This window comes from Coenobita brevimanus, chromosome 47, assembly GCF_032717465.1.
Source record: "Coenobita brevimanus isolate Jiangsu-jjx chromosome 47, ASM3271746v2, whole genome shotgun sequence".
NCBI classification, from domain to species: domain Eukaryota; kingdom Metazoa; phylum Arthropoda; class Malacostraca; order Decapoda; family Coenobitidae; genus Coenobita; species Coenobita brevimanus.
The window spans coordinates 24,321,004-24,331,209 of record NC_137000.1 but is presented as its reverse complement, the minus strand read 5'-3'; the positions used below and the strand labels follow the sequence as shown (position 1 = coordinate 24,331,209).

At 46.1% G+C, this 10,206-nt stretch overlaps 1 protein-coding gene and 1 pseudogene across 1 annotated transcript; both read left to right on the top strand.

Annotated features, from left to right (window-relative positions):
* Window positions 1-320: 320 nt before the first annotated feature.
* LOC145399120 (uncharacterized) lies at window positions 321-1,211 on the top strand. The gene is made up of 2 exons (XM_080271861.1): window positions 321-435; window positions 616-1,211. Exons 1-2 carry the CDS (start codon window positions 321-323, stop codon window positions 1,209-1,211), a joined length of 711 nt encoding a protein of 236 aa, XP_080127987.1.
* A 2,112-nt stretch (window positions 1,212-3,323) lies between these two features.
* Window positions 3,324-3,439, top strand: LOC145399187 (5S ribosomal RNA; annotated as a pseudogene).
* The last annotated feature ends 6,767 nt before the right edge of the window (window positions 3,440-10,206 follow it).

Below are 10,206 nucleotides of genomic sequence, written 5' to 3'. Positions count from 1 at the left end.
CGCGGCAGGACTCAAGGTCGTGTCCTAGTTGGCTCCCACACCTCCCGACTGGCCCCGAATCTAATCTGCTCATGACTGCCTCACGACTGGTCGTGACGTCCTCAAGAACCCGAGCAGATCACGTGGCGACCGCGAGATGACCACGAGGCGACCGTGAGGCGACCACGAGGCGACAGAGCAACGAGTCTTCAAGTTTGAAATTTTAACGGATTTTTGTTAGCCACGACCGGCCAAGAATGCAACACGACTGCGTGACCCATTCGGGGAATGCACAGCGCCCCCCCGACCCCCCACGACTGACCCATGGAGGTATAAATTGAATGCCAGATGGGGCTGGGCATCACACTGTGACTGGCACTGACACCCAGCGCATCACCATGGACCTCTCCTGTGTCCTACCCACTGTCAGGAACAAGAGACTGCTTACCATCCTACGTCAGTTGAGGGTGCAAGAAAGCATTTACACCCAGACACTCCTTATGGTCTACAAAAGGAAGCTTGAGGAGGAGGAGGAGGAGGAGGAGAAGCAGAAGAAGAAGAAGCTGAGGTCCTGCTGGGTTCGACCGTGGATCAGCAGGAGACGCCAGTATGGACAATGGGAACACCTTCTTCAAGAGCTGCTCATCGAAGACAAGAGTTCCTACCAGAATTTCATGCGAGTAGATGAGTCCCTCTTCAGTGAAGTATTGGGGAGAATTGAACACCGGATCAAGAAACAGTACACCTGGTGGAGGGAACCTTTGGAGCCAGGACTTCGGTTAGCTATAACCTTGAGATATCTAGCCATTGGTGACAGCTACAAAAGTTTCTCTTATTCATTCAGAGTTGCACACAAAACAATGTCCCTCGTAGTGTACAAGACCTGCGAGGCAATTATTGCAGGGTATATGGAGGAGGTCATCGAGTGCCCAACGACACCAAATGGATGGAAGAAGGTGGCCAAAGGGTTTGCTGATCAATGGAACTTCCATAACACCATCGGCGCCATCGATGGGAAACACATAGCCATGCGTGCCCCTGGGAGGAGTGGGTCCTACTACTACAAATACAAAGGACTCCACTCTATCATCCTCCTGGCACTGGTCGACAGTGAGTACAAGTTCCTCTACATTGACGTTGGTGCAAATGAGGGAACGAGTGATGCTGGGATATTCTTAAACAGAGACCTAAGGAGTGCCCTGGAGGACAACTGCATAGGACTGCCCCCTTGACATCCACTGCCAGGAGGTGACCGCCCCATCCCCTACTTCATCATTGGAGATTGGCTCCAGAAGCCCTATCCTCACCGAGGTTTGACAAGAGAAGAGAGAGTCTACAACTAAAGACTCTCCAGGGCAAGACGAGTAGTGGAGAATGCCTTCGGTATCCTCTCCAACAGATGAGTTGAACGGTATTACAACACAATTAATTACCATATTCATGTGAAAAATTTTGACTTGGATACCACTTGATTATGTGCCGAAATACACCAACAACATGTATGCTACTGTAACATGTATGCTATTTCGTGTTCCCCTAGATTCTATTGCCTCCTGACAACAGTGGCCCTCAAGCCCAAAGGAGTAGAGTCGGCAGTCTTGGCCTGCTGCTGCCTCCACAATCTGCTGCATTTCTGGAATCCATCTTTATGCATCCAAGCTGCAGACGTTGAGGACCCGGTGATGCATGAAATCAGCGAGGGCCGGTGGAGATAGGGCATACAGCTGACGTCCTTGGACCACCTGCCGAGGAGCCGAGGCGTGACTGGTCCTAAGGTCATCAGGGACTACCTCAAGGCATATTACAACTCACTGTCCGGTGCTGTGGAATGGCAGGACAGGATGGTCCAGTAGGTAAGTACCATGGTTTTCTTTGTTTTCCTTTAACCATAAAACCCTTCCCTGACAATAAAACACCTGTTTAAAGGGGGTAAAAAAAATGTATTAAACTTAACCATACATAGAATTCTTAAACTCTAAACTTAATAGTACATCATTCACGTGGCTCAGGGGTCGATGCACGAGGTGTGTTTAGGTCCGAGTATGGAGGCTGCAATCCGACGAGAGAAGACCCAAATGATAGGTTCCCCAAGCTGGGGAAATGTGAAGTGCCTGGGGTGGGTGGTGGGTGGTGAAGCCTTCCTGGCTGTGGTTGAAGGAACTGCTGCTGTTGTTGCAACTGCCAGATCTGGTGTTGCAGTTGCTGCACCTGGGACTCAGACGTTGTTGGACCTGATGCATGTGCTGGTGCTGAAACAGTTGCAGATGCTAGTGGTGGTGCAGGTGCTGGCCCTGGATTTGGAGGATGCGAGGGGTTAGGAGCGTGGGGGCGTTGCAGGTAATGGTTTGGGTTCTCCAGCATGTCCAGGGCCACATTGCTGACATGCCTTTGGAATTTCTTGAATAGCTCTGGTGACATTTCCCGACAGAGGGTTACCAAGTAATTTGCATACTGAATTACTGCTGTCTCGTGCTTGTTTTCTGGCTGCCGCATCAAGGCCACCTGGGTTTGGAGGGTTGAGTTCGCTCTCAACTGCTCTTGGAGCTGCAATAGGGAAATGAAAATCATTAGTGACCTCACTTGTAAATGTTAATTGTGAAATGTTAACTGTGGGTTTTACATAGTGTGCATTGTATTATTACAATCAGGTTTTTTACTTTATATGTTGTGCTGATGTTAAACCATATTGTTCCAAGACCTTGTTTCCTAGCAACTTTGAGATCAAAAGCAACGTAAATATTGAAAGTTCTCATGACAAATGAATTTCTTCATTTAAACTGCAGGTGTCTTTAATAATTTGTTCTTACCCTGTTCAGGATATCATCGGATGAGATGCTGGTGGAGCTGCTGTTTGGTGAGGTTCTGGGCCTCTTCCTGGACGGTCCTGTCGACAAATGAGGCTGAGGTGGCTGGGACGGCTGGTCATAGGGCTGGTAAGACAGCTGGGATGGCGGCGATGGCTCATCATCCCCACTGAGCACAGCCTCCACCAGGTGGGCTGTGGATGTGGATGGCCGTGGTGGTGGTAGTACCGCCCCATTCCTCACACCTGAGAATCTCTGAGAGAAGGAAATGAATGAGAGCATTGAATGAAAAGATATAATAATATTAAAATAACACAAGAAAGTTTGTATGATGTTGTACTAAATTAAGTAAATAAAATACTGGTATTTTTCATTAAATTTGTTTAACCTTGATTTAACTTTAAGGATATCAACCATTGTATGTATAAATAAATATTAAAATAACACGAGAAAGTTTGTATGATGTTGTACTAAATTAAGGAAATAAACTAAAGGTATGTGTCTTAACCAGCGCTTTCAACTGCGTGAGTACAGCACCTTACCAAGTGAGCCACGTTGAGTACACCGCTTCCCGTCTGATCAGCGAAGTTAAGCAACGTTGGGTGTGGTTAGTACTTGGATGGGTGACCGCCTGGGAACACCAGATGCCGTTGGCATCCCTACGTGTTAAGTGGGGTTGGTGGAGGATTAGTGCCCCTCCCTGTAAAACAATTAACTCTAAGCCCTTGGCCACCCCGTTTGGGATACATGGTGTCTGGCAATGAATGAATGAATGAATGATGTTTCTTAAACTTTGTTTAATCTTCATTAAACTTTAAGGATATCAACAATGTATAAATAAGTATTAAAATAACACGAGGAAGTTTGTATGATGTTGTACTAAATTAAATCAATAAAATACTGGTATGTTTCATAAGCTTTGTTTAACCTTGAGTAAACTTTAACCCGAGACGTCCCGTCAACGTACTGATATGTTGCAACATTTTGCATTTGCCAGTCCCGTCGACGTACTGGTACGTTTTGCAATTGCAAGTTGCATAATTTCCACAATTTTCAAAATTCGCATGAGATTTTTGGTACGTAGTGTCGCACGACTTTCCCCTACCTGCCACCAGGCGGGGACACTCGGCGACCCCGCGCGACCCATGCTCACCTGCGGCTCGGTCACTCACCTGTTAGCAACGGTCCTGCTCAGACATGGTGCATAGAGGTCTCTCGGAGGAGGAAATTCAAGCTGCCCTGGATGCCTTTACTGGCGATAGTGATTTGCCACTCGATGATGAGGAGATGGACAAAGATTATGTCCAACCAGAGGATGTGGAAAGCAGCAGCAGTGATGAGGAAGTCCCGTCCCCCAGGAAGCGGTGCTACATGACTTATCATGCTGCAGGAGAGGGTCAGGCTGCACAAAAACAACATGCAAGATCCTCTAACCAGTCCCTATGTGATGTGGAGCCCGATTTCGAGGACGAGAACGAGGACAGAGCCGTGGGACGTGCTGCCACGTGATACGGCCATGAGGTTATTACTCATCGCGGCCCAGAGCGCACACCACATCGTTCTAACAGGTATGAGCCTAGTGTATTGTTTGGGGATGGCAGAAGTGGCTTTGAGGGAGTGGGGAGTGAAAGGGAAAGTGTTGGGAGGAGTGTGGAAAGTGAGAGTGGCGGGAGTGAGTCACGTGGTGGTGTGAGGCAGTGGGGCTTATCACTTGGGGCAGTGAGGGTGGGTGGTGAATCACGTGGTGTGGTGGTGGAGCAGGGAGGTGAGGAGGAGCCACTCCCCAACGCGTCTTATGCTCCCCAATTTTCCCGGGCTTCCTCCCCACAGCCCTCTGATGTTCCCCAAGGCCGTAAGGGTAAGGGAAAGGGGAAGGGTAAAGGCCAAGGGAAGAGGAGTGCGAGTCAGGAAGCCCTATGCACTCCTCCTCCCCAACCTCCCCCACCATCATCTCCTCCCCACCCTGATGAAGGCGAGGATGGGGACAATTGGGACAAGGATTTTGTGTCATGGAATTGGGAGGATGGGAGTGATTTTACTCCCCTCATTCACCCATTCACTGAGCAGGGGCGTGCTGGATGCATTGCTCCCGGTATTCACTGTAATTCAACCAGGCTGGATTTTTTCCACCTTTTCTTTAGTGAGGGTTTTGTGGAGGAAACAGTGGATCAAACAAACCGGTTTGCTAACAGCCAGCGCCGTGAGAGTGAAAGACAGGGCACAAGGAGCAGGCATTTTATCCTCTATGATTACCCAGTCTCCCTTGCAGAAATGTTTTTGTTTTTGGCCTAGGTACTTTTGATGCGTATTGTACGAAAGAACCGAATTCCTGCATACTGGACAAGGGACCCTATTATACTTACACCAATATTTGGCCAAGTAATGAGCCGTAATCGGTTTCAGCAAATTCTAAGCCACCTCCATTTCTATGATGCTGATGATCCTGCAAATGCTAATGACACAGATAAGATGAGGCGAATTAGGTTGGTTTTTGATCACCTAAGGCAGGCATTCCATTCCTCATTTTATCCCTATAGAGACCTCGTCATAGACGAGAGTCTCGTGTTGTGGAGAGGCAATATTTCATTTCGGCAGTACATACCCAGCAAAAGGCACCGTTTTGGGTTCAAGATCTTTGTTATGTGTGACTGCAGGACTGGGTATGTGCAAGACATAGTCTTGTATACCGGTGCACAGACAGACATAATAGAAGATCGGAGTATTGGTCTTTCGGGAGCAGTGGTAAAGACAATGATAGAAAACTATCTTCATCGTGGTCACGTCCTTTACCTTGACAATTGGTACAGTAGCCCTCTTCTCGCTCTTTATCCACACAGTCCTGACACGGGGATCTGTGGGACCGTCAAGGTGAACCGGCGTCACATGGTCAAGGTGGGGCGGAAACTTGACAGGAATGAGGTTGTCTTCTTCCAGGCCAACAATATCCTTGCAACAGTGTGGAACCACAATAGAGAAGTCCGCCTTTTGTCCACGGTTCACTGCCCCTTGATGCACCGTACAGAGTCGGTAGATTATCGGAGCGAGAACAGGCACCACTTATGGAAACCTGAGTGTGTGCTTGATTATAATATCAACATGCGCCCGGTGGACCAGTCAGACTCCATGATATCCACTGTTGAGTGTGCCAGGACCACGATGAAGTGGTACAAAAAACTATTCTTTCACCTGCTTGACATTATTGCCCTGAATTGCCACTACCTTCACGCCATGACAACAGGAGTTCAGGAAACCTTTGAAGGGTTTGTGGGGGAGCTGACACGAGAGATTGTTGCAAGATATGCGGTTGAAAGGCCCCAACACCGCACCCGCACAGCCCCAAGTGCCCACCCTCCCCTGAGATTATCCACCCGCCATTTCCCCACTCCTATACCTCCCCAAGCAAATAGACCTAGGCCCCAACGCAGGTGTCACGTGTGTAGCAATTCCCGCGTGAGACCCACCACTCAGAGAAAGGACACCCGCTATGAGTGCGTTCAGTGTGACATGGGTCTGTGTATTCACCCATGTTTCAGTGAGTTTCACATGCTCCTGCACTTCTGATAAGGTGTGAATGCGATAGGACGCTGATACTCTGAAATAAATGCGACAAACAGACGCTCAGTGTAATTATAAGGCCCGTAGATCTGTAAACAGTAGTATGGAAGTGGAAACGGGTGTAATATAAGTGGAAAATTATTATGTAAGTGTATGAATATTATCTAAGTGGAAACATACCTTGCGAGGGTATTTTGATGCGATATTCAGACGCTCAGTGGAATAAATAAGGCCCGTAAATATGTAAATAGGAGTCTACAAGTGAACACGGGTGTAATACAAGTGGAATATTAGTATGTAAATGTATGAGTATTATGTTGGTCGAAACATTCATTGCGAGGGTATTTTCATGCGATATTCTGATGCTCACTAGAATAAATAATGTCAGTAAATATGTATAGTGCAGAATAGGGTGTAAATGGGTGTAATGTAAGTGGTAAAGTATATTGGGATTGAAGAAATAAAGTAAAAGTGGAAACACGAGCGTTAGAGAGTGTGCTTGCTACGAGATTATGCGCTAGCATTTCGCTAAATGCCCTCGTAATGAATGTAAATAATTGAAAACGTTTACAGTGGTGTAGGAAAGGTTCAATGTAAAGAAGAAAATATTATGAAAGTGATAAAACAATGTTGTATGTTGAAATACGAGTTGTAGCGAGTGCGCTGAGTATGCATATGTGCGCTATACTTATGCTACATGTCATCGTAATGAATGAAAACAGTTGAAAACATTTACATACAGTACAAAATGGTAAAATGGCATTGAAACAGTAGTATACAAGTAGAAAAAATGATATGTTGACTGAAACAAGAAACTTAGCACATAGCGTTTTACCTATCGGACAAAACTCACTATGCTCGCGCAAAGGTACAATGCTTATTCTTCATATATATGTCATTGAAATTCATTATATTGTTATTCTTATTGTTCATTACTTCAAATTCAATAAATGTAGAAGTGTTGTTTGTTGTTTCTCCCAAAATTACCTACCATAGAAAACGTGAGCGGCTCACACCTCTATGATAGAATACGATACCTGGCGCAGGGGACCTCACCTGTTTTGACCAGTTGCGGACCACGGTAAGCACTTTGTGATTTTCCTTGTTTCTCAACAAAAGCGGAAGTTTTAGCCAAAAATTTTTTTTTTCCAAAAGTGGTAGGGACTGTTGAGAGGTATATGAGGGAGGGGGGGTGAGCTGGGGGGAGGGTAGTCAAATGGTGGGTGACAGAGTGACTTGGAGGCGTTTTGTCTGCAGCCACCCTTTGCGGGATTAGGGCGTCAGGCTATAGATAGATAGATAGATAGATAGGTAGGGACTGGGCGGTGTCGGAGGTGCGAAAGTGGTTGGGACGTGACGGGTTAAGGATATCATTTATGTATATCCCCACGAAGAGAAAAGAAAATTAAATGGATATTGACAAGTGAATAACTGAAAGAAATTTGTTTACCTTTGACTGGCGTGTGTGGCATCTGACAATGTGGGGTCTAAGGAACTCAAAACTTTTCACGATCCACCTCTCACGCTCAGTCAGTTCATCCTGGTCAACTTGGCCCTGGCCAGAATGGGTTGCTGTGAGGCGGCCATACATGGTCCGCATATTATCCAGCCAGTTCCTCAACTGACCTGCTGAAATAAACAGTGAGAAAATGAACATACTCATAAATTTGTATAAACACAGACAGTTACCCTGCCTGTTATAATAACACAGACAATACAAGAAATACAAAACTTACAAAGAGATGGTTTGATATTAAAAGTAATATGTAAGTGCACATAACAAGGTGTAGGGGAAATTGCACATGTGATTTTACTCACGATAACAGTCGAGTTCCTGTGCTTTCTCAGCCAGTAGCCTTTTGCGTTCGTCAACGTCCTTATATATGTTCAGTTTCTTGTTGTAAAATATTTCATGTTCCTTAAGCCACTCCACCAGGTCCTTCTCCTGTTCACTCGTCAGGTTGAGAGATCCAACCCGCCTTGCTCTCTTCTGCTTCTCCCTCGGCTCGCCCGGCTCCTCACAGCTGGGGCAAGGAACAACATCCTCTGTCGGCTGCTCCTCCGTTGGAGAATTGACGTGCTGGGGAGGGGAGAGCTCATGAGTTGTTCCCTGAGTACTGAACAGTTCCTGGGAAAATTGTTGTTCCATGGAGCGGTGATGTGGAGGCGTGGAAGGCGTGGGAAAGGGCTGACGTGATGTGGAAGGCGGCGCTGACGGCTGGGGAGGTGCGTGCAGGCAGGCGGCCAAGCGCAACTGATGGCAAGCGCGGGCCTCTCGTGCTTTATACGACACTCGTTGCCATGTGTGACCGGTGTTGCCACATTGCAGACCACGCCCAGTTTCCCGCCAAGACTCTTGGCGCACTCTTTGCGCAGTCTGGAATCGGTCATAGCCCAGTCGTTGTGTGGTCTGCTTGTGGTCTGCTTGCGGTTGTCACGTGGTCGTGAGCCATGATTCCGAATCGCCAACTGGACTATCAAAATGCGTTGCATGGTCGGCTTGGGGTCTCGTTGTGGTCTGATTGTGATCTGGTCGTGGTCGGCGAATCGTTACGCAGTCATAACGGCTATTTTTTTGGCAACTGCACACTGACACGCAATGAACGCATCACGACACATCCGATTGAGATAAGACTGTTTCAGGACTGACCTATGACACTCCTGGCTACGACGGAACTGTGACCAGACTTTTGGCAAGTCGTGATGAGGCCATGATTTTTTAACGTGTGCATTAAAATGTCGGGAGGCTCGATGAGTCGTCCCAGCGGCTCACGACCGCCCTCCAGAGTCCGGGCTTTGTTGGCGAATCAAGGGACGACCAATGACAAAAGCCATAACGGCCTTGAGTTGCGCCGCGGTCGGGCCTTGAGTCGCGTATGTATGACAGGGGCTTTAGTGTCCTCACATATGGTGACTAACAGTGCAAAACATAGCTCAGGTAACATCTGTGAACTGAAAACTTGGCAAAAAAAAAATGAAGGAATTGAAATGACAAGTGAAAGAGTACACTACACTGAAATAGTTAATGAGATATAGTGAGAAAAAGAGCAATAGTAGAGAACAGGAGCACAGACATTTATCACACTAGTAGCATAGAGAAAATCAAATAGAAAATATTTTGAACAGTACTGAAAGTGTAAAATTAATGAGGACCAATATTCACATGTTACATCACTGAAACAAACAAATTGATAATAAGAGAGAGAGAGACGGGAGAAACACATCAAGAAAAGAAAAGGACAATATCTCCCTATATAATAGACTTCATCCTGACCATACTTGTGTGCTCCACAGTTGAAACACTTCTGTTCCATGTATTCTTTTACTATTACATCTATGTACAATGGACTTCAACTTTTGTGGGATGACAACTAATAAACTGCATGTTTGCTAGAAATACTCTCTCATTTGTCTATCTATCTATATCTATCTATCTATCTATCTATCCACTGTATACACATTATTATTCAATTTGCATATTACTGGATTTCTTACTTTATTCACATGGCCATGTATTGTATATACAGTATCTCTTTTCCTTCCTACAACTTTTATTGAATAATTCTACCTTATCATCATTATCATGCCAGGTACTTATATATTTAGTATAACCCCCTCCTTCAATAGTTATATACAAGTGCTTGTGGCCCCTTCGGGCCCCTCGCACTTGTTCCTACGGAGGGTTCTCGCACTGCTATAGTATATTTTAGTTGTCGCTATAGGCAATGCTGGGTGCCGGGAGCAGCATTTTTTGGTCAAAATGTGATTGCTCATTAAATATAGTAAAAGTTTTTCAATCATGACGGGACCAAGTTTTTTTTTCGCATCAGTGAATTTTTTTGCAATTTTTGTGCCAATTTTGGTACTA

Excerpts from the sequence above, each read along its gene's own strand:
- LOC145399120 (XM_080271861.1), top strand. The coding sequence starts at position 321 with ATGCCAGATGGGGCTGGGCATCACACTGTGACTGGCACTGACACCCAG. Across the intron at positions 436-615 it reads GAGACTGCTTACCATCCTAC|AGCTGCTCATCGAAGACAAG; the intron begins GTCAGTTGAGGG and ends ACCTTCTTCAAG.